This window comes from Narcine bancroftii, chromosome 10 (assembly GCF_036971445.1).
Source record: "Narcine bancroftii isolate sNarBan1 chromosome 10, sNarBan1.hap1, whole genome shotgun sequence".
Lineage (NCBI taxonomy): Eukaryota > Metazoa > Chordata > Chondrichthyes > Torpediniformes > Narcinidae > Narcine > Narcine bancroftii.
In genome coordinates, this window is record NC_091478.1 from 68,741,010 (window position 1) to 68,765,718 (window position 24,709).

A 24,709-nucleotide genomic window follows, 5' to 3' on the forward strand; every position below is an offset into this window, starting at 1 on the left:
AACCTATTTTGAGAAGTCACAAACAAAAACACCTGGCTCTTCAAGCAGCAAATGGGACTTCCATCCCCAGCTTCGGCACACGATGCATCACGATTGGGATAGGAGGAGAGACATTCCATTGGAAATGCATCTTGGCTTCCATTGCACAGCCCATTTTGGGTACAAATTTGATGAGATCCCATGACTTGCTGGTCAACGTGAAGCAGAGGAAATTGGTTAATGCCACCACTTTTCAAACATACCTGTTGGTATGCAGCAAAGGGAGAGTTTCCCAACTCGGGGGGCACGCCCTGCACAAAGACGCCTATACCCCGCGTTACGAATACTCGAATTACAAAAATTTGCTTTTACAATGAAAGCAGTGTTCGCTTTTATGAAAGGATTTAAATTGGTTTTCACTTTTACGAAAACAGCCTCCAAAAGTAGTGAATGGGTCTTCACTTTACGCCATTTTGGCTTATGAAAGGTTTCATAGGAATGCTCTAGTTTTCTGTACCCATATTTTGTTTAGTTGTTTACCCTTTGTGCAAGTCAGGGATGCAATTTAGTATCACACTTCTTCTTTCAGTCATTCCATAATCTTGGTCTTAGCTGACTTTGTATTCAGAGGGTGATCACAAGGATAGGAATAGCAAGAGACTTGGTGATGATGCCATTGAAGGGTAAATGGTTACATGGTCCTTTGCTCCAGATCGTTGTTGCCATATTGGTATCAGTGCTCCTTGCTGCAATGAGCCCATACCTGAATGTTGTCCAGGTCCTGCTGCATGCAGACATGGGTTACTTCCCTTGCTGAGGAGCTGTGAATGGAATGGAACATTGTACAATCATCTGTGATCATTTCCAGTTTGAAGCAGGTGAAGATTGTTTGGCCAAGGACCTTGCCTGATGAACTCTTGCAGTGAGGTCCCAAGATAGGAGTGGCTGATCTCCACCAACCACAGCCACCTTCTTTAGTGTGTCTTATGACGCTTAATTGTTTTCGATGCCCAGTGATTAAGAGTAAACGTTTGTGAATGGGACACGTCTGAACAATTTTCCAAATTGTCAGGTCTTTGTCAGTGTTGTTCAAGAGCAGCATGGCTGGACATATGGCAGGTCTTCTGTGCCACAGATAGAACAACAGCCTTCCCTTCCTGTTATCTCCACAGTTTCTATCTGATTCATTGGTGGTGAGATCACTTAGCTCTGTCCATTTCAAGTCCTATGTTGTAACTTTACCAAGATGACACATCAGTTCATTTGGATATTTCTGGTGCTGTTCTTTGGATTACCCTCCTGAATTCCTCCTTGAGCCAGGATCATGTGGAGTGAAGGATATGCAGTGTGAGAAAGTTTCACACTTGTGGTGATGTCAATTCGTGCTGCTGTTGATGAGACATGGTTTTGAGCAGCCAGAACTGTTCTGACACATTTGTACTGTCACACAACACCTTGGTGTGAAGTCTCCACATGGATTGCACAATAGTCACTTTTGCCAAGATCATTAGGCTCACGTGCTTTTGCCAAAGGTAGATTGGTGAGGAGTTCCAGTAGGTTCATCCCTCAAAGAAAGATGCTGAAACACTCAGGAGCTCAAAAGAGAAACAGGTTTATGTTTCAGGTCAAAGACTCTTTTGGTCTTTGACCTGAAATTTTAACTTTGCTTCTCTTTCCATAGATGCGGTCTGGCCTGCTGAGTGTTTCCAGCATCTTTGGTTCTTATTTCAGACTTATAGCGACTGTGTATTTTTGATTTTCAGGCCCAGCTCATGTGCTCACCACCTACCACCGACCCCAGTGAAGCTGCTACAAACTGGCCAAGTCCTAAAGGACAGCGTGATGATGTTACCAAGCCCTGCTTGGGGTGGGGAATTCCGTGCCTTTACGGCTTACACGATGATGTTGAGTACAGACAAGAACTACTCAGGTGAATGAGGAAAGCAGATGGTGATTAGGCCTTTTGAAACTCACTCCATGAGGCTTCATGGTGGCTGGAATCAAACTTCGACGCCAGCGAGAGATACTCCCTTCTGCCTGTGAACAACATCACCAGCATCAACTGGTAGAAAAAGAATTGTGAATGGAGCCACCCCAGCTTCCACAATGGCCAGAGAATTAAAAAGCTGACATGGCAGGTGGAAATTTCATAACAGAATCATTAGGAATATAATGCTCTCAATAAATGCACAGATAACTGAAGTTCCCCTTGGCATGTATCCCTGAATTCTGGGCAGAGTTCACAAGCTGTTACGTCACACACTAACGATAATATTCAACAAATGATCGCTATTAGCTTCTCTCATCTTACTTGCTCACATCCCACACTGTATCTGCCCTAGCTTCCTGCAATTTCACCCTTTGCTTCCATTTATAAAGGTCTACTGGAAATAAACACAGAACATGCTGGAAAAACTCAGCAGGTCAGGCTGCATCTGTGGAAAGAGAAACAGTCATCAGAACTGAGCAAGAGAAGGTGGTAAATGGCAGAACAGATCAAATATCTCTGAATGAATCCTACTGTGCAAACATATCAGCCATAAACAAACATGAGATAAGTCATGTTTCTTTGTAGCTCTAAGTGTTTCTCAAAGAAGGGCTGTGGCATGTGTCATATGTGTCATATGAGCAAGAGCGCGAGAGCGAGCGAGAGGCGAGAGCGAGCGAGAGGCAAGAGAGAGAGCGAGAGTGACCGAGAACGCAAGAGAGAGAGCGAGAGAGAGAGAGCAAGAGTGTGAGAGAGAGAGTGAGTGAGAAAGAGAGGGAGAGAGAGCGTGAGAGAGCAAGAGAGCGAGAGTGAGCGAGAGAGAGAGCGAGAGAGAGAGCAAGAGTGAGAGAGCGAGAGAGAGCGAGCGCTAGAGAGAGCGAGAGAGCGAGAGAGCAAGTGAAAGAACGAGAGAGAGCGAGAGTGAGCGAGAGAGGGAGAGCAAGAGTGAGCGAGAGAGTGAGTGAGAGAGAGAGCAAGAACGAGAGAGAGAATGAAAGAGGGAGCGAGAGAGAGCGAGCGCTAGAGAGAGCGAGAGAGCAAGTGAAAGAACGAGAGAGCGAGAGTGAGCGAGAGAGTGAGTGAGAGAGAGAGCAAGAACGAGAGAGAGAACGAAAGAGGGAGCGAGAGAGAGCGAGAGAGCGTGAGAGAGCGTGAGAGAGCGTGAGAGAGCGTGAGAGAGCGAGAAAGAGTGAGAAAGAGCGAGAGAGAGCAAGAGAGAGCAAGAGAGAGCAAAAGAGAGCAAGAGAGAGCAAGAGAGAGCGAGCGCGAGAGAGCGCGAGAGTGCGCGAGAGAGCAAGAGAGCGCGAGAGAGAGCAAGAGTGAGAGAGTGAGCGAAAGAACAAGAGAGCGAGAGAGAGAGCGAGTGAGAGAGAGCGAGAGAGAGCGAGAGAGAGCGAGAGAGAGCGAGAGAGAGCGAGAGAGAGCGAGAGAGAGCGAGAGAGAGCGAGAGAGAGCGAGAGAGAGAGCGAGAGTGAGCAAAAGAATGAGAGAGAGCGAGAGAGAGTGAGAGCGAGAGAGAGTGAGAGCGAGAGAGAGTGAGAGCGAGAGAGCGAGCGAGAGAGCGAGAGAGAGAGCGAGAGAGAGAGCGAGAGAGAGAGCGAGAGAGAGAGCGAGAGAGAGAGTGAGAGTGCGAGAGAGAGAGAAAGAGCATGAGAGCGAGAGCGAGCGAGAGCAAGAGAGAGCGAGAGAGAGCTATAGAGAGCGAGAGAGTGCGAGAGCAAGAGAGAGCGAGAGAGAGAGCGAGAGAGAGCGAGAGAAAGAGAGCAAGAGCGAGAGAGCGAGAGTGAGCGAGAGAGAGAGCAAGAGTGAGAGAACAAGCAAAAGAACGAGAGAGAGTGAGAGTGAGAGAGCGAGAGTGAGAGAGAGAGCGTGAGAGAGAGTGAGAGCAAGAGAGAGAGCGAGAGAAAGCGAGAGAGAGAGAGCAAGAGAGAGTGAGGGAAAGAGAGAGTGAGAGTGAGCAAGAGAGCGAGAGAGAATTCGAGAGAGCAAGAGAGAGCGAGCGAGAGAGCGAGACAGAGTGAGAGAGAGTGAGAGTGAGCAAGAGAGAGAGCGAGAGAGAGCGAGAGTGAGCGAGAGAACGAGAGCACGAGAGAGCGAGAGAGAGCGAGAGAGAGCGAGCGAGCGAGTGAAAGAACGAGAAAGCGAGAGTGAGCGAGAGAGGGAGAGCAAGAGTGAGTGAGAGAGGGAGAGCAAGAGTGAGCGAGAGAGAGAGAGCAAGAGCGAGAGAGAGAGCGAAAGAGGGAGCGAGAGAGAGCGTGAGAGAGCGAGAGTGAGCGAGAGAGAGAGAGCGAGAGCGAGAGCGAGAGCGAGAGCGAGAGCGAGAGCGAGAGAGAGAGCGAGAGAGAGAGCGAGAGAGAGAGCAAGAGTGAGTGAGAGCGAGAGAGCAAGAGAGCGAGAGTGAACGAGAGAGAGAGCGCGAGAGAGAGAGAGCAAGAGTGAGAGAGCGAGCGCTAGAGAGAGCGAGAGAGAGAGCGAGAGAGCAAGTGAAAGAACGAGAGAGAGCGAGAGTGAGCGAGAGAGGGAGAGCAAGAGTGAGCGAGAGAGTGAGTGAGAGAAAGAGCAAAAACGAGAGAGAGAGCGAAAGAGGGAGCGAGAGAGAGCGAGAGAGAGCGTGAGAGAGCGTGAGAGCGTGAGAGAGCGTGAGAGAGCGTGAGAGAGAGCGAGAAAGAGTGCGAGAGAGCAAGAGAGAGCGAGCGCGAGAGCGCGAGAGAGAGCGCGAGAGAGAGCACGAGAGAGAGCGCGAGAGCGCGAGAGAGCGCGAGAGAGCGCGAGAGAGCGCGAGAGAGCGCGAGAGAGCGCGAGAGAGCGCGAGAGAGCGCGAGAGAGCGCGAGAGAGAGCAAGAGTGAGAGAGTGAGCGAAAGAACGAGAGAGCGAGAGAGAGAGCAAGAGAGAGAGCGAGAGAGAGCGAGAGAGAGCGAGAGAGCGAGTGAGCGAGAGAGAGAGCGAGAGAGAGAGCGAGAGAGAGAGCGAGAGAGAGAGCGAGAGTGAGCGAAAGAATGAGAGAGAGCGAGAGTGAGAGAGCGAGCGAGAGCGAGAGTGAGCGAGAGAGAGAACGAGCAAGAGCAAGAGTGAGCGAGAGTGAGTGAGAGAGCGAGTGAGAGAGCGAGAGAGCGAGAGAGAGAGCGAGAGAGAGAGCGAGAGAGAGAGCGAGAGAGAGAGCGAGAGAGTGAGCGAGAGAGTGAGCGAGAGAGAGCGCGAGAGAGAGCGCGAGAGAGAGCGCGAGAGAGAGCGCGAGAGAGAGCAAGAGTGAGTGAGAGAGCGAGAGTGAGCGAGAGAGAGCACGAGAGAGAGCAAGAGTGAGAGAGCAAGAGCGAAAGAGAGCGAGAGAGCGAGTGAGAGAGAGAGAGCAAGAGAGATAGCGAGAGTGAGCAAGCCAAGAACAGATGAACTACTGCAGAAGTGACCAACTTTGATTCAGGAAGAAACAAAGAGAGTGTTTCTTAAAGTTACCTGCATGAGTACTGGGATATTCTAACATGCACTATCTCAGGAGATTATTTAATCTTGGACTTCCCTTTCTTTTGAGTCGGACCTGAGCTCGGCACCAATACAAGCGGGCGAGGAAGGGATGAATAAGTGATGGAATCTATAACCAGCCTCAATGGCCAAGCACATCCAGCTACAAAAAACGCTGACCAACTTGCCTTCCTTTGAGGCCTTGTGCTTGGAAAAATTCCAATGATCTTTGGAGCTGTGAGTTTAATGGACTGGCTTCAAAGCACCGCTGAAGCAGACAGAGAAATAGCTGATGATCATAACCACTTGTAAATATAATTTCTTCCGGCTGTTTATGGCTATGGAAATTATAGCGTTATTCCTAATTAATATGCTGAGGTATATACATCCTGAGTTTGTCCTTGTTACAGCTAGGCAATAAAAATTGAGTTGAGATAGTAAAACTAAAACCAGTTTTATCCTGTAACATGAAAATCAAACTACTACACACACTTCCATAAGCTTTATCTAAATTCTGGAAATTTCTTTTAGACTCTGCATCCAAACACTAATTATATGTACATACAGCTGAATGCTCAGAAAGCCCGATGGTCCCGCACTTGGCTGACTCATAAACCCCAAATGCGAATTGGCGATGCAGAATGCAAGTGGGGTATGCGGCCAGAGCTGGGGTTTCGACTGTAGGCCAGGCGTGCAACTGAGGGGAAGGTGCCAGAAATATCAAAGGTCCAGCATGAGAGAAGGTTTCCAGCCGGAGCCTTGTGTTTATATATTTCCCATTACCTTTGAACTCGCCGAGCTCGCTGGCATTTTTATTATACTTTTGTGTCAGCACATTCAATGCAGCTCTTCTTCCCATTGCCCACTGTTATATTAGCTACTGGCTGAATGACTTAACCCAGAGGCATTGGATCATCTTCCAAGTTGACATACAGGTCAATCCTGCCCAGGATCTGACACCCAAACTGCAGTGGTTTTTATGGTCCTATTTTCTGACACTTTTCAAGCATCAGGAAAATTAGAGCAACCTTTGTCACCACATTTTTACTACCAACTCCAGCTGCCTTTCCAGGCCCTTCCTTCATTTGGATTACTTCAATATATGTTAAAGATCCGGATTGGGAATATTGCCAGAATTAGTATCTACCATCAAGACTGAAGAAACAGTCAAAATAATTGCCTTTTTTTTGATGCTCAAGGGAAAAGCCTGTTGCAAATGACCACCTCTATCATTTTGCCAGCATAATGCCCTCTCCAAACCAGGAGAGGGTGAAGCTTTTCTAAAGAAAAGATCGTAAAAATTTACATCGCTCCAGCATCAAGGATCAGCATGTCAGAAAAGCTGAGAGCAGTTTGGAATCTTTTTGGTGCATATACATTCAGCTTGCAGCAACTTTATTTTCTTACCTTGACCAGAGACCTTCAGGTGGGAATATCTCCTGGATAAATGCGGTCTGATAGACATAGAGGCAGATAATGTGGACTGCAGTGTAAAATGCCACCATAACACACAATACATTAAATCCAATATGGCTCATTGGAAAGTGACAGGCCCACCAAGTACAAATTCCAATGAAAAGCAGATAATAAACAGCAGAGAATACGGATGGAACTGTAATACCTGCAAAATGAAAACAGCAGAATTAACATTACGAAGATACAATGTAAACAGCTCCAATAAGTTCTGGAGCTTTATTTCCTCTACACCAGCCATTCTCAATGGGGTCCATATGGTCCCCCCGAGCGGGGGCAGGGTGGGGGAAGCCATAGCACATTTACGGGGGCCTCGAACTGAAATCATAAAATACTTTTTATGGTTTTTTTTAAACGTAGGACAGATGTACGGAAGAAACCAAATAAACTTGACTGCTTCACAGGGAAGGCAGTCCATTAACTTTGAGTAGAGTCTTAAGGGGGCCATAGCCAAAAAGAATTTGAGAATGGCTGCTCTGCACACTTAATAGCCTCTAGACCACTTTTGTTCAACTGAAGGACACGCATGTAAAATGCATCAAAGCTTCCTTTTGTTGTCACATTGTAATATATTAAAAATGGAACATAGAGGATATACTTCAACTTCTGTCTGCCACAAAAAAAGAGTCGCCTTGAACATTGCCCGGTGCCCCCAATAATAGGGAAAGAGAAGCAAAAGAGGGTCAACAATAATTTAAACAAAGATACATTGCAATGTATATTTATTATAATTTGCCTCCAAAACATAGCATTGAAGCCAATAGAAATAAATTCCAGAATGGAGTAGATCCCGTTTTGTCATCAGGTTTTGTACATGTGACCAAGGAAGGAGGTCAACCCTTCAACATGTTAAAATAACATGTTAAAATAACATGTTGAGTCTCTGAAGATCAGAGACTCATTCTTTTCCTCAGTTTACCATCCTGGACCAAAATCATGTTCAAAAGTAACCAGACTGGGAAATCACAAATGAAACCAAAATGCACATATCCAATTTCAAGTGGTTCAATCGGTGAACCAACAGTTATCACTGAATATTTACCAGCTAATGCCATCAGCAGTACGGCCACAATCTTCCCCGTAGCTGCAAGAAGATTTTGTGCTGCAGCCCGCAGTCGCGCCAAAGCAACCACATGGGCCTGCCTCCGTCTTTCCCGGTCACTTGTCGCATCTTCTTCTTCCGCTGCATCTTCCACGTCAGTACTTTCTTCTTCCACGTCCTGCTAACATGCAAGCAAAAACAACTCGATTTACATATCATAATGGATGTTGAGTGCTCCAAATAAATAGTGACGTTGACCAGCAGTTCAGCAAGTTCATAATGTGAAGGGACAACCAAACCCACCAAAGTTGTGAGCAGATGCACATTTTACCACAGCACCACTGAGAAGCCAAGTACCTGCAAAAACTTCTGGATCTCTCAGGTAGCTTTGCTGACAATCGTGTGGCGTGGATGAGCAGGCATCCAAGAATTGCTGGATGAACTCAGCAGGTCAGACAGCATCCATGAGTACAAATGGTCAGGCAACATTTCAGGATTGAACCCTTTATCTGGACTTGGATAAAAAACTGTAAGGTGGGAATAAATCCAGAAAGATGGTTGGGGAGAAAAGATAAAGCGAGATGGATTTAAGTGCAGGACTAAGAATACATGGAAACAGTGGAATCAGATGAGGGCTGGTGATTGCTCCTCAAGTTTATGTTTAGCCTCACCCTGATAAGGAATAGTTGGGAGACAAGTTTAGACCTACACACAGAACACAGGTGTTCGGTGAATGTGCTTTTGGTCTCATCATTGCATGGCTGTTCTTTTTCTGGACCTGCTGGCATTGACCATCTGACTGAGGCCATCTCAATGCAAAATAGTTAGGTCCAAACCAACAGGAGACCATTAAATAGGTGCATTATATAAATTCTCCTCCACAAATCATTGAAAATAAGAGACAGCTCAATAAAAAATGCTACTGAGCTCAACCATTGGCCAAAGGCTTTGAATGCCTCTGATCATCCTTGACGTAAGGAAACAGTCAAAAACAATGGTGCGAGTTCAATGGGCCAATTGCCCAGAACAAATACTTGCTCAATGAAGCAGTTTTACCCTCCAGCAGTGGATTCTTTGAGGAGTCCAGCATCAGAGGGCAGCCATGAAATTCCTGGTGAAGCAAAGTTAACAAGTTTTGGATTTGCAAATGACTGGCTATTAGGAGTTCAAACTTTTACCTGCTGATAGAGTGCAGGTACTCCAAGTGGTCACCCAATCTGTGTTTGGATTTTAAAGCCATTTCAATTCCCTTCACCATTCACACCCAACCTGTCTGGACTCGGCCTCACAAACATAATGGCATGAACACTAAATTTTCCAATTTTACGTCTCCCCCACCCACCCCATCTGTTCCATTGTTTCCAATTCTCTTTTATCCTCTCCTCATGTGAATGCTGGAGGAACTCAGCAGGACTTGCAGTGTCCATGAGATATATATATATATATATATATAAAACCAATGTTTCAGGCCTGAGCCTTTCTTCATAATGCCTCGAAAGGATGCTGCAAAACCTGCTGAGTTCCTCCAGCATTTCTGTTTTCTGCAGACTCTTGTATCCTCTCCCATTCCAAAGTTGCAGCTCCCCTACTTGTCCCCCCCACCGTCTCCTGCCCCTATTTCCTCCAGGTCCTTCCCCAGCCACTCCCCTCCATATTCTTTACATCTCCCCTGCCCACTTTAGTCTTGATGCGTTGAATGACAATTCTAACCATGGATGTTGCCTGATCCACTAAGTCCCACTAGCCTCTCCTTGCTCACTCAAGATTTCGGCAGTTGCTTCTCACAAAAGAACCATCCACTTAATCCTCACCATCAATGATCATAATGCATCAGTACCATATGATACTTGTGCAAAATGTGGAAGCACAAGGTTGAGATAAATCATGAGACAGACCAACCCTGCAAGCTGTCTGCATTGTCCTCTCTTTACTGTTTTATTGAGTTGGCCTCCACTAGATGGTTTTATTTCATACACATAGTATTCGCAGTGTCCATTCAATAGAATATGCAGCCTCCAGTGCCTCAAGATTCTCAAGCATGCAAGCTTAGTGGTATTTACATGGCTAAAGACTAACATTTGTTGCAGAAAGGCTTACATCAACCAGTATGTTTTAGGCTTTACCTTTTTTTAATTAAAATGTTATCCGTTCCCATGTTAACACACTGTATCAGTGCACCTATTTCAGCTCTCTATGTAGCTGATCCACACTGACTGCTAGTCCAAGGCTCAGCTCCTGCTCATGCGAAATGACTTGACTGCATCCCTGGAGTGGGGTGGAGAAATGAAGCCAGGCTTCAAACACCTGATAGCAATGCCTTAATTGGAAAGCAAATATATGAATTCAGGCAAGAATTGGAATTTCACTGAATTACGGTGTCTCCATGATTTAATAGTCCGTCATCTACCTTCACCCAGAAAGCACTTGACTGCATGGTGTGTTGACAACAACTTGGCACTTAACACTCAGAAAACCAAGGAGATCATTGTGAACTTCAGGCGTGCTGGGAGCATGCTCCTATTTACATCAATGGAGTTGTGGTGGAATGTGTATCAAGCTTCAAATTCCTTGGTGTCCACATCTCCGATGATCTCACCTGGTCCCTGAACTCGTCCATCCTGATCATAAAGGTGCAACAGAGCCTTTCCTTCCCGCAGAGCATAAAGAAAGTTCACCTCTGTCCCAGGATGTTGATGAATTTTTACCTCTGTACCAGTGAGAGCATAGTTACCTATGGCATCTCAGTATAGTATGGCAATTGTCTTGTATCAGACCGTAAAGCACTTCAGCGGGTGATAAAAAATGCCCCGCGGATTATCCGCACCCAATTGCCCACTATTGAGAACATCAATCAGGAATGCTGTCTGGGCAGCATCAAGAGTATCTTCAAGGATGCATCTCACCCAAATTTGGGAACTATACATGGAACATAACAGAGAGGGCTTGCCTCGGACTTCCACCCCCTAAAATGATAAAAAGACAAAACGACTTGATCCAGTGTGTAAAAGTAGATGACACATTTTTTTTTTGTTTATTTTTCATTGTGTGATGACATTGTTTAATGGTTTTATTGATAGTATATGTTGAATATTTATTGGTTTTGGAGGGGGGTGGGAAGGGGGGGGAGGGAGGGTAGGGGGGAGAAAATGCCACTGTGTATATTTAATGAGAAACCTTTGTATATATTTTGGTCGATATGGTTCACAGTGTGAAAAATAAAAAAATATTAAAAAAGGATGCATCTCACCCTAACTACAGACTTTTTACTTTTCTTCCATCCAGTACAGGAGCCTTTGCTCTCAAACCAGCAAGATCAAAAAGAGCTTTTGTTCCCCCCCCTCCCCCCACCCGAGGCTGTGACCCTGCTGAACCTTAAGTCCCGGCGCTGAGTGGCCCTGCACTCACATTGTACTGCCAGTACTTTTATAATTGTTTGCTTGCTAAATGCGCTTGCTTTTATTTCCACTCAGTTATTTGTATATAGCACTATATTTTAACTTTTGGTTGGAAATGCTAATTTTATTTCATTGGCTTTGAATTTTTCTGGCACAAAAGTTGAACCTAATCACAACAAGATTACAGCTGTTCTGTGAAATCACCAAAGCAGCATCAGGCCAGCACTGTCAACAAAAAGAAGTAATGATGGATAAATTCCTTAACTGAGATCCATTTTTACTGGGGTCATCAAAAGGCATTTAGTGAAAGAATGTGGGCATTCCTTTCCTGACAACACAGATGTCTCATGACTGACATGCTGATTTGCCCCAGGACAACATAAGATAATGATTTGGCAATCTCAGTAATACTTAAAAATAATTGCAAATTCCAAAGCTCCTTATAGTAGATCTTAGCAGAAGGTTTTGCAGTGTAATGTTACAGAGTTCAAATCATGGCTTGGTTATATTCAAAGTTTCCCAGAGTTTCTGCATTAACATAAAAATGGTCAAATTATGGATGAAGATTTTTCCCATATTTTCACAGTATGGGGATAATATTACTGCAGATTTTGACTATGTAACACATGCTGTGGCAACGCACATAGTTGTAACGGCAAACTGGCCATGGAGAAGATGGTGTTGCGGGACCTCTTCCAGTCCAGACCGGAAGAGCGCGTGCGTGCTTATGTCAGCATGACGCAAGTTCCAGAACACAAGGGGCAGGCTGCGGCACCAATTCCAAAGTAAATCAGTTGGGCTAAACAAGCTCACAGCCTGTTGTCTCAGTCTTTTCACTGCACTCGCGCACAACACGCTACAGTGCTATAATTTCTCCTTGTTGTTGCTTTTGTATTCACTCTTCTTTTCCCTTCAGTTTTCATAAACCTTACTTTGTACCAGAAGGAAAAGAAGAACAGTCTTTGGGGTTCCTCTAATTAACTGTCCTCCCAATGGCAGCTATTTGGAACTCTGCTTCTCATTTAGAATTCCCCTCCAACCAACCAGCCCTCTCCGAATGGCCTCATTAGAAACCTCCTCTGAACCTTGTTCTTTCTCTTATGTTATTCTCCAGTCTCTGAGCCACTTTGAAGTGTTTGGCAATCAGTGGTGAGTGGGGGTACCGCAGGGATCAGTGCTGGGCCAGGAACTGCTCACGGTGAACATAAATGATCTGGAAGAGGGGACAGAGTGTAATGTATCTAAGTTTGCTGATGACACTAAAGCAAATTGTGCAGAGGTTACAGGAGTTTGCAGAAAGATTAAGTGAGTGGTCAAGGGTCTGGCAGCTGGAGTACAATTTTGGCAAATGTGAGGTTATCCTCTTTGGAAGGAAAAATGGAAGATCAGAATATTAATTAAATGGCAAGTGTTTGCAGAATGATTTGGGAGTGTTTGTGCATGAATCGCAAAAGGTTAGTTTGCAGGTGCAGAGGATTATCAAGAAGACAAATGTAATGTTGGCCTTCATTGCTAGAGGGTTTGAATTTAGGAGCTAGGAGGTTAGGTTGCAATTGTTCAAGGTACTGGTGAGGCTGCATCTGGAGTACTATGTACAGTTCTGGTCTCCTTACTTGAGGAAGACTGTACTAGCTTTGGAGGTGATGCAGAAGAGGTTCGTTCACCAAGCTGATTCCAGAGATGAGGGAATTAGCCTATGAGAAGAGATCGAGTCGTCTGGAACTGTACTTGCTGGTATTTAGGGGATCATATAGAAACATATTAAATTATGAAAAACATGGATAAGATAGAGGTAGGTAAGTTGTTTCCATTGGTGGGGGAAACTAGAACTAGGGGACATACCCTCAGGATTCAGAGTAGTAGATTTAGGATGGAGATGAGGAGGAACTGCTTTACCCAGAGGGTGGTGAATCAGCGAAGGCAATCTCAGTAAATATATTTAAGACAAGGTTGGATAGATTTTTACATAGTAGGGGAATATGAGAAAAAGGCAGGTCGGTGGAGATGAGCCTATGATCAGATCAGCTATGATCTTATTGAATGGTGGAGCAGGCTCGACAGGCTGGATGGCCGACTTCTGCTCCTATTCCTTATGCTGTTATTCAAGATACTAGGTGATACACGTAGATATTAATGCTGCTGTGAACATTGTCGCATTAGTCCAAGACTTCTAGCAACCAGGTTTATCTTCATCCTCGAGGAATATCCCCCACCCCCACTTTCTTTTTAAATTATTCTGTAGATTTTTTTAAATGCACGGTTCCATGAGGGCAATACATTCTCTGGTGATTTCACATCAAACAGCTACCAATAGGCGAATCACTTAGAATGCATTTGGTGATGCTCTTCCCTCCTACTTAGAATACTGTGTCCCACTCCAGAGACTTAAGTGCAAGGACCCAAGTTGATGCTCCAGTGTAGTAGCAAAGGAGGTCTCCCAGGAGAGATATAAAACAGCAAAATCTATGCAGTATTTCAAGGGACAGAAGGGGATTTGTCCTGTAGATAAATAAGAATGGTCATCAAGGATCAAAAAGCAGCAGAAGAATTTAGGATACTGCATTGTTATAAATGCTGTTTGAGTGGGGAAAATCTTCAAGTACTGAGGGAAACCCAGAAGGTCAGTGCAGCTCTTTGGAGCATTCTTCAATAGCTGTGAAAACAGAGCCTTGAATACGTCTAAAGGAAGATTGATTTTTTTTTTTTTTTGTCACATTTCATTGAGCCAAAAGAAGGAGAATTTCTTGCAGTTGGGCTTTGTGTTGATGATACGCAGTATCCGTGGCGAGCACCAGACCTTCAATGTACAGTCATCACTGGCTGTGATCAGCATCTCCTGGTCCACAGGGCTAAAAGCCACAGAATTCACCACATCCTCATGCTGTAGCTTTGCCAGGCAGATGTTGTAGTGCCTGTCCCAGATGTAGCCATGCCGGTCCTCAGCACCACTGGCAACATAATCCCTACTGACGTCCAAGAAGATGAAGAAGCACTCATCATTGGGAGTGTAAGCTGTGTGTGCCCGCAGAGTCTGTGTTACTTCCTGCATTGACTTCAAATCAAATACGTGGATATCAATCTCCTCAGCGATGGGTGGAGGGTTCATGGGGTCACTGATAACACAGCCCTTGGGCCACGCACGACTGTTTACATATAAATACCTATGATCTGGAGACAGACCCATCCCAATGATGTGACCATGGACATCAATCGTGTGGTCCAAAGGATCGAAGAATTCATTGGAGCTCCGTTCTTCACCCAGTACTGGTCCTGTGTGGTCATGTGATGGGGCAGAATTTGCTTAATACCTATCTGATGGGGAGTATAGGTAAGGCTTCCTGTGGTGAAGATCAAATACTTCTTGTTTTGAGCTGTCTGATGTTCTGACAAGATATCAGTGTCTGTATGCTTCATCTTGGTTTGTAGAAAAAGTTCTGCCACTCGTGCCTCCAACTGCTTCTCATCTATCAGGGGCTGAAGACCTTCAGAGAGAGTGCTTACTTCCACCTCTGCACTATCCTGAACACCACCCGTGGCCTCGCTCATGCTCTGCTTCGGTTTGTTACAACATTCGTCCTCACTGTCACTGCCAAGGCTAAATACCCGGGGGAATGAACTGTGTCCTTGCTCCTCAAGGTCCAGCAGAAGGTCAGGGGTGTTGTGTCTGCTGCAGTCTGCCACCATGACTGTGCGAATGGTGCTGGCATTCCGATTCTGTAGCTGAAACAGTCTCTTCACCACATTTATGTTTTCTGATTGAATATCCTGATAGGCTTTGTTTAACCAAAGCACCGAGCATGATGTCATGTTTCCAATCCAGTGCAGATTCCCAGAGATTAAATGTGTTTCATTTAACCAACAGCCAAAGACATCGTAGGGTTTATTCCTCACTCGGGATAGCAACGTAAAGTCATCTAGATTGAAGACTGCAATTTCACCAGAGGATGAGCTGTGAGGCCCAATGTAGACTCCAGAAACAAGAAGAAGGGTATCTTCAGCATTGAATTGGGAGAACTGGGTGTAACTCCAGTTGTAGGGGCGCATATTAGCACTATGTAACACTGAAATCTCCACATCATTGTTCCATACCTTGACAAAACAGTCCTTGGAGCAGGAGCCAAATAAGTAGCCATTATGAGAAAAGCTGACATGCAAGACTTGGTCTCGATGTTCCTTCAAAGTTGCCACCTGCACACAGGGAATTGTATCGTACAGTCTCCAGAACTCATCCAGCCATGAAAGAGCAGCTGGATGTCGGGGGATTGTTCGATTCACATTGTAGTAACGATAAAAGAGATCCCTCCAAAGAAAATCATCACGAGACACTCCATACCACTGCCAACAAGTGCTACCAGCAGCAAGGACATCATGGTGCTCCAGGTTCTGGAACACCTCCAGGAGAATGGTGTCCGGCAGGTGGGGGAAGCCCCCACTTTCCATCGTATCATTCTGATCTCATGTGAACACAGACGCCTGCTGCCGGGCCGCACTACCGGGAGCGCAGGCGCCAGGAAGATTTATTCTTTTTTTTTTAAATTTTTTATTTTTCACACCATAAATCACAATAGCCATGATATACACTTTTTCTTTTCCACACATTTACAGTGACTTTTTCTCCCTCCCCCCTCCCTCCTCCCAAGCCACCCCCCCACCCCCCCCCTCTCATCCATTTTAGGTATACAATCTAGGTTGCATTAATTCAGTTAGTCAATGTTGTCATTCAACAAAAATACACCAGAAATTCTACTGAGTCCATTCTTTTCTTTTCTTCTCCTTCCATCAATTTAGGTAATGTTTGTTCCCGGTAGGTTTTCGCTATTGTATTTAATGTAAGGCTCCCATACTTGTTCGAATATTTCAATATTATTTCTTAAACTATATGTTATTTTTTCTAATGGAATACATTTATTCATTTCTATATACCATTGTTGTATTTTCAAATTATCTTCCAATTTCCAGGTTGACATAATACATTTTTTTGCTACGGCTAGGGCTATCTTGACAAATCTTTTTTGTGCATCTTCCAAGTCAATTCCAAATTCTTTATTTTTTATGTTACTTAGGAGAAAGATCTCTGGATTCTTTGGTATATTGTTTTCTGTTATTTTATTTAATATCTGATTGAGATCATCCCAAAATTTTTCTACTCTCTCACATGTCCAGATTGCATGAATTGTTGTTCCCCTTTCTTTTTTACATCGAAAACATCTATCATATACTGTTGGGTCCCATTTATTTAACTTTTGCGGTGTAATGTATAGTCTGTGTAACCAATTATATTGTATCATACGCAGCCTCGTATTTATTGTATTTCTCATCGTTCCAGAGCATAACTTCTCCCATGTTTCCTTTTTTATCTTTATATTTAAATCTTGTTCCCATTTTTGTTTAGTTTTACCATTTGTTTCCTCATTTTCCTTTTCTTGCAGTTTAATATACATATTTTTTATAAATCTTTTGATTAACATTGTATCTGTAATCACATATTCAAGGTTACTTCCCTCTGGTAAACTCAAGTTGCTTCCTAATTTATCTTTCAAGTAGGATCTCAGTTGGTAATATGCCAGCGCTGTATCTCCAGTTATATTGTACTTATCTCTCATTTGTTCAAAGGATAAGAATCTACTTCCTGAAAAACAATTTTCTATTCTTTTAATCCCTTTTTTTTCCCATTTTCTAAAGGCAAGGTTGTCTATTGTAAAAGGGAGTAGCTTATTTTGCGTCAATATTAGTTTTGGTATTTGGTAATTTATTTTATTTCTTTCTACATGAATCTTCTTCCATATATTGAGGAGATGGTGTAATACTGGAGAAGTTCTATGTTGTACCAATTTTTCGTCCCATTTATATAATATGTGTTCAGGTATCTTTTCCCCTATTTTATCTAATTCTAGTCTCGTCCAGTCTGGTTTTTCCCTTGTTTGATAAAAATCTGATAGGTACCTTAATTGTGCGGCTCTATAATAATTTTTGAAGTTTGGCAATTGTAAGCCTCCTTGTTTATACCATTCTGTTAATTTATCTAGTGCTATCCTCGGTTTCCCCCCTCTCCATAAAAATCTCCTTATTATTTTCTTTAACTCTTTGAAGAATTTTTCTGTCAGTTGTATTGGCAATGCCTGAAATAAGTATAGTATCCTTGGAAAAATGTTCATTTTAATACAGTTTATCCTTCCTATCAGTGTTAGTGGTAGCTCTTTCCAATGCTCTAAATCGTCCTGTAATTTTTTCATTAGTGGATTGTAATTGAGTTTATATAATTGGCCTAGATTTTTGTTTATTTGCACACCTAGGTATCTTATTGCCTGCGTTTGCCATCTGAATGGGGATTCCTCCTTAAATTTTGAGAAATCCGCGTTATTCATAGGCATTGCTTCACTTTTATTTACGTTTATCTTGTATCCCGACACTTCTCCATATTCCTTCAATTTCTTATATAGTTCTTTTATTGATAGTTCTGGTTCTGTTAAGTACACTATCACATCATCCGCAAACAGACTGATTTTATATTCCCGGTCTTTTATTTTTATTCCTTTTATATTATTATCTCTTCTTATCGATTCTGCTAGTGGTTCTATAGCTAGCGCAAACAATAATGGTGATAGTGGGCATCCCTGCCGCGTTGACCTGCTTAAGTTAAATTGCTTTGATACATGTCCATTTACTGTCACTTTCGCTAACGGTCCCTTATATAATGCTTTAATCCAATTAATATACTTCTCCGGTAAACTGAATTTTTGCAATACTTTGAACAAGTAATTCCATTCTACTCTGTCGAAGGCCTTCTCTGCGTCTAAAGCAACTGCTACTGCCGGTGCTTTATTTCCTTCTACTGCATGAATTAAGTTAATAAATTTACAAATATTGTCTGTTGTGCGTCTTTTTTTGATAAATCCAGTTTGGTCTAAATTTACCATTTTCGGTACCTGTTCTGCTAATCTGTTTGCTAATAGTTTAGCTATTATCTTATAATCTGTGTTTAGCAGAGATATTGGTCTATATGACGCTGGTGAGAGTGGATCTTTCCCTTGTTTTAGTATCACTGTAATTATTGCTGTTTTACATGAATCTGGTAAGTTTTGTGTCTCATCAATCTGGTTGATTACATCCAGGAGGGGCGGTATTATTAGGTCTTTAAATGTTTTGTAGAATTCTATTGGGAGTCCATCCTCTCCTGGTGTCTTATTATTTGGTAAATTTTTTATTATCTCTTGTATTTCTACTGTTCCAAATGGTTCTGTTAATTTATTTTGTTCCTCTATTTGTAGTTTTGGTAGTTCAATTTTAGTCAAAAATTCATCTATGTTCCCTTCTTTCCCTTCGTTTTCGGTTCGGTATAATTGTTCATAGAATTCTCTGAAGTTTTCCTTAATTTCTTTTGGATTATATGTAATTTGTTTGTCTTTTTTCCTTGTTGCCAATACCATTTTCTTAGTTTGCTCTGTCTTAAGCTGCCATGCTAAGATTTTGTGTGTTTTTTCACCTAGTTCGTAATATTTCTGTTTTGTCTTCATTATATTCTTCTCCACCTTATATGTTTGTAATGTTTCATATTTTATTTTTTTATCCGCCAATTCTCTTCTTTTGGTTGTATCTTCCTTTATTGCTAATTTTTTTTCTATGTTTATTATTTCCCTTTCCAACTGCTCTGTTTCCTGATTATAGTCCTTCTTCATCTTGGTTGCATAACTTATTATTTGCCCTCTAATGAATGCTTTCATTGCGTCCCATAGTATAAACTTATCTTCCACTGATTCCGTATTTACTTCAAAGTACATTTTTAATTGTTTTTCAATAAATTCTCTAAAATCCTGTCTTTTAAGTAGCATGGGGTTTAATCTCCATCTATACATTCTTGGAGGGATGTCCTCTAGCTCTATTGCCAATAACAGGGGTGAGTGGTCCGATAATAGTCTAGCTTTATATTCCGTTTTCCTAACTCTCCCTTGAATGTGGGCTGATAACAGGAATAGGTCTATCCTTGAGTATGTTTTATGTCTAGTCGAGTAGAGTGAGTATTCCTTTTCTTTTGGGTTTTGTTTCCTCCATATGTCCACAAGTTTCATTTCTTGCATTGATTTAATTATAAATTTGGTTACTTTGTTCTTCCTGTTAATTTTTTTCCCCGTTTTATCCATATTTGGATCCAAATTCAGATTGAAATCCCCTCCTATTAGTATGTTCCCTTGCGTATTAGCTACCTTCAAAAAGATATCTTGCATAAACTTTTGATCTTCTTCGTTAGGTGAATATATATTAAGTAGATTCCAAAGCTCTGAATATATCTGACATTTTATCATAACATATCTCCCTGCTGGATCTATTATTTCCTCTTCTATTTTAAATGGCACATTTTTGCTAATTAATATAGCCACTCCTCTTGCTTTTGAATTATACGATGCTGCTGTTACATGTCCTACCCAATCTCTCTTTAATTTCTTGTGCTCCAATTCAGTTAAGTGTGTTTCTTGGACAAATGCTATATCTATTTTTTCCTTTTTCAGTAAATTTAGTAGTTTCTTCCTTTTAATTTGGTTATGTATTCCATTAATATTTAGAGTCATATAGTTCAGCGTAGCCATTTCATATTTTGTTTATCTTCTCTTTCCGTTTTTCCTTCATTACCTTTCCTCCTTTTCCATTTCTGTTTTCTTATTTTCAACTCTTTACCAGACAACATTCCTACAACATCCAACATTTTCCTTATTCTCCTATTTCTATCTTCTTTATCCCCAATCTCCCCTTCCCCTCCTGAGTTGCCCTTTATCCCTTGTCGGACAACCACATCTCCCCTCTCCATTTGGATTTGCGAATCCACTCGCAAGCGTCAACTGATTTTGCAGTGACCGCTCTTTTCCCCCACTCAGCCCCCCCCAGAAAAGATTTCGCTTTTTATATGTCACAAAGGTCACTCTTTTAATTCCCTCCTTATTCTCTCTATTCCCTTACCTTCCCTTATTAATTCTTGTCTATACTCTCTATGTTTTCCTCTAATTACAGATACTTTCACATATGCCCATTGTCTCTATTCACTCTTATACCTCTTTACCCGCATACATATCAATCGTGGTCATTTTTACCCTCCTTACCCGTCTTCATCCCTCAGTCTATTTTTGTCTTTACCCACATACATATCAATCGTGATCATTTTTGCTCTCATTACCCGTCTTCATCCCTCAGTCTATTTTTGTAATTGTTCTGCAAATTTTCGTGCTTCTTCTGGATCCGAGAATAGTCTGTTTTGTTGTCCTGGAATAAATATTTTCAATACCGCAGGATGCTTCAGTGTAAATTTATATCCTTTCTTCCATAAAATCGCTTTTGCTGTATTGAACTCTTTTCTCTTCTTTAGGAGTTCAAAGCTTATATCTGGATAAATGAAGATTTTTTGCCCTTTATACTCCAGTGGTTTGTTGCCCTCTCTTACTTTTTCCATTGTCTTCTCCAGTACCTTTTCTCTTGTAGTATATCTTAGGAATTTTACTACAATAGATCTTGGTTTTTGTTGTGGTTGTGGTTTAGGGGCCAATGCTCTATGTGCCCTTTCTATTTCCATTTCTTGCTGTAGTTCTGGACATCCTAGGGCCTTAGGGATCCATTCTTTTATAAACTCCCTCATATTCTTGCCTTCTTCGTCTTCCTTAAGGCCCACTATCTTTATGTTATTTCTTCTGTTATAATTTTCCATTATATCTATTTAGGAAGATTTATTCTTGATGAGGAAATAAATAGACAGGAATGTGAGATGAGGTTACACTCAGATCAGGTTTGAATTCAGTGAACTGCTCCTTCTCATTTACAGATTCACAAGCTCCTCTTTCATGCTGCTGCCCAACTAGTTGATTTCCAGCTTTTTCTGTTTAAGTTGCTACTTCTGCTGACTTGGCTCCAGATCCCCCTGCTTCATGCAACCTGGAAATATCTTGTCCAACCAAGCACCAAGGTGCTTCCTTCATCTTTCCAACAAAAGGCCCGTCCCCCTCCTATGTTCCATTTACCTCTCCAATCCAATCTGCAGCTTTAAGTTAAATTCTAAGCCTCCTATATGATATTTATGGTGACAGGCATTAAAACTTTGGCTTAATGAAATTGATCAATTTTGGCAATGGGGCAAAGGTTACATAAGGTCAGTAAATAAAAATAAACCACTACAGATGCTGGAAATCCAGTGCTCTTTGTTGAACAGCAGGCATATTCTGGAGTCACGAGTGGGCATCCAGTTGGATTGCTCAGCCCCTCATTAGTGGATTGAAACTGAGCCTTACAACTTCCTCGATCAGACACAAATTAAATGAACAAAGATGATTTCTTGCTTGGCACTTGTATGATTGTACATTTTATCCCAGCTAATTAAAGATATATTCCAATCCCAAACATTCAGTTAACTGTTAAGTGAAAAGTTGTCACAATTACAGTGATTAACACCACGCACCAGGGCAAAAAACATTGCAGAGCAACATTATCAGTGAGGACAATAAATGCTCTTAGTGAAAAAAAATGAAACAAAAACAGAAAATGCTTCAAACTCAGCAGGTCAGGCTGCACCTGTGGAAAGTCAGATATTTCCTTCTTCTATTTTGGTCCCTTTGTTGGGTTGGGTGGGCCCTCAATATCCACCTTTATGCAAACTAAGGAATTACTGTATATTTTGGCATACAAGTTGACCCCCCCCCCCTCCATTTTTCATCCTCATTTTAAGGGTTTTATGGTATATCCGGTGTACAAGTCGACCCCCATTTTCTGGCTGCCTGAGGTGCCACATTGACCAGAGTACAAGACAACTCCCCAAAGGATATGATGCCTGAGATGGGCATTGACTGGAGTTTATGTCGACTCCCATAGATTGATCTGTGTGTGGATTGATCTGCTGGGCATTAGCTGGAGGTGATTGCTATCATAGAGGATTGTCACAACACAGCACGCGGCAAAAATTTGAAGCGAGCTTTAAGTTGAAAGTGACAGAAATGGCCAAGAAAGCCAACAGCTGCATTGTTGCAAGAAAATTTGATGTGAATGAGAAGTTGGTAAGAGATTGGAGGAAAAAAGAGACTTTAAGAAGCATACTAAAAAGGCAATGTTCTTTGAGAAAAGGAATCACTTGTTGGCCAGAGTTGGAACAGACTGCAGTGGGCCAAGTTGCACCCAGACCTCAGTGACGATTTTGAGGCTACAGTAGGCTGGTGCAACTGTTTCATGAACAGGAAAAATCTGGTATTATGCCAAAAACAAAAATTGCACAGAAACTACCAAAAGATCTTGATCATAAAGTTGTAAGTTTACACCAAATTGGCAAATATTGGAAACGTGGACAAAACCCCCATGAAATTTGACATGATAGGCAATAGAACAGTGAAATGTACCAGAAGTACAGGCCATGAAAGGACCAGGTTTACTGTGGTGTTATTGTGCCTGGCCAATGGGACAAAGTTAAGGCCCATGGTAATCTTCAAATGCAAACTAAAACTGAAAATGAAATTCCCTGCATGCATTTTAGTACATTTTCATGATAAAGGATGGATGGATGAAAATGGTCTAAAACTATGGATAGACAATGTGTGGAACAGATGTTTTACACAAAGAACAGAGTTTGCTGGTCTGGGACATGTTTTGTAGCCACTTAACTGAGAACACTAAAAGTAGATTAGCACTACCTAATACTTACATGGCAGTTATCCCGGGTGGTTTGAAGTCTATATTGCAACCTCTCGATGTCTGCTTGAACAAGCCATTCAAAGACTATGTGCATGAGGATTGGAATACATGGATGCCGAATGCAGAAAAGTTATTTACAAAAGGCGGAGCAATGTGTGCTGCATCACATGATATGCTGTGCAACTTTGTGCTCAAGGCATGGGACAAAGTTAGAGACAGTGATAAAATCGTTTAAAAAGTCCGGTATCTCTTGTGCAATTGATGGCACGAAGATGATTTATTATGGGACATTGATGGTGAAGCTGAAACCGCCTCAACAGACTGGGACCTATATGACTGTTTAAACAGTGAGAGTATGGATGTGCTTGCCGCCATCTTCGCTTCAGATGATAATAGCAAGAGAGATTTTGAAGGGTTCTAAATGTGATGTTGTTTTCAGACAATGATAGCGATTTTGAAAAGTGCTAATTGTGTTGTTTTTTTAATAAAAATCTCAATTAAAATCTGTTGCACTCAGGCTTTTTATTTGGTTTTTCAAGGGTCGACTTATACACCGGATCAGCGCTGATTGGATTTTGAGCTGAATTTAAGGTTTCAAAAGTCAACCCCCATTTTTTGAGAGTTTTTTTGAGTTTCATGACTTGACTTATATGCCGAAATATACGGTAGATGATTTCTGTGCCAATTGCCTAGAGAAGTTATGTAAAATATACATTCTTATCCATATAACTTGCTTTAGTGTCTTTTAAAAGGCATCTGTTCTCTCCTACCTTTCATTATGGGAACAAAGCTCAGCAATCTAATCCCTTTCTGATTTTCTCCCGACTCCCCGAGGAACCAAACCCACTGCCTGTCCTACCCTAGCCAAAGCCCCTTGCTTTCCACAATTTCAGCTGGCCTTTCATTCCTTCCTAGGTCCTCCGCCCCTCAGTAATTCAAATGTAAAAGCATCGCCACAAAATCTGGATCAATTAAAAGTGAGGCTACCGGTCCATATGCATGATGGAAGATTCAGATCCCAATGCACCGCAGCCAAAAGGTTTGTGGTTCCATGTCAGTCTGGATGTTTTTAACCACTGGAAATGAAGTCCCAATAGGACATCCTGCAGGTCAGGTGATCTGATATTTAACTGAGAAAATGCCGTTAATTGGAGGTTTGGTCAGTTTTTTTTTTGCAAGGGTCTGCAGGTTTTTCACGTTCATACATTTTCTTCGTCTTTCTACCTTATGACAGATAGAAATGCGTAATGTACTTAAAATTCATTCTTACAAAATCATATATTAAATCCTCTTCAATGCAAGATAGCTTTGAAATTAGATGAATTATAACTACACATAGTTTCATAAGTCCATCACAGGCTCCAATCTCCCATCCGGTGAATATATTTATGTGAGGGTCAGCACCCTGGTCACAACCTGTCTCACTGCTACCTTCAGGCAAAAGGAACAGAAACTTGGCCAGCTCCTCTAGGTGAAACAGCAGTTTCCAACACTGTCAGGCTCTTGAACCTCTTCTTGTTATACTAATCAGGATCTGCTCCAACACTGCAAAAGGATTGTATGCACCTATTGCAGTCACTTTTTTTCTGCACTAGGATAATTGTGAATATTTATTATTTATCTTTTATTGTCTCTTTTTAATTAAAAGTATACATACTCAATGATTTTGCTTAAACAAAGTACCTGTTTAGCTGCGACAAGAATTTCAGCGCACATGTACTTTG

General features: G+C 42.2%; 1 protein-coding gene and 1 pseudogene across 4 annotated transcripts in view; both read right to left on the reverse strand.

The window, feature by feature from the left end:
* The window catches only part of piezo1 (piezo type mechanosensitive ion channel component 1 (Er blood group)), a 250,838-nt gene that overhangs the window by 113,546 nt on the left and 112,583 nt on the right, over window positions 1-24,709 (reverse strand). For 3 of the 4 annotated variants that reach the window (XM_069901253.1, XM_069901254.1, XM_069901251.1), the window contains exons 6-7: window positions 7,939-8,119; window positions 6,831-7,044 (exon numbers count right to left, since the gene is read on the reverse strand). In XM_069901253.1, coding sequence (XP_069757354.1) covers window positions 6,831-7,044; window positions 7,939-8,119 — 395 coding nt within the window. The remainder of the gene's footprint in view (window positions 1-6,830; window positions 7,045-7,938; window positions 8,120-24,709) is intronic. The other variant, XM_069901252.1, reaches the window with a different exon arrangement.
* On the reverse strand, window positions 14,044-15,833 carry LOC138744065 (F-box/WD repeat-containing protein 5 pseudogene; annotated as a pseudogene).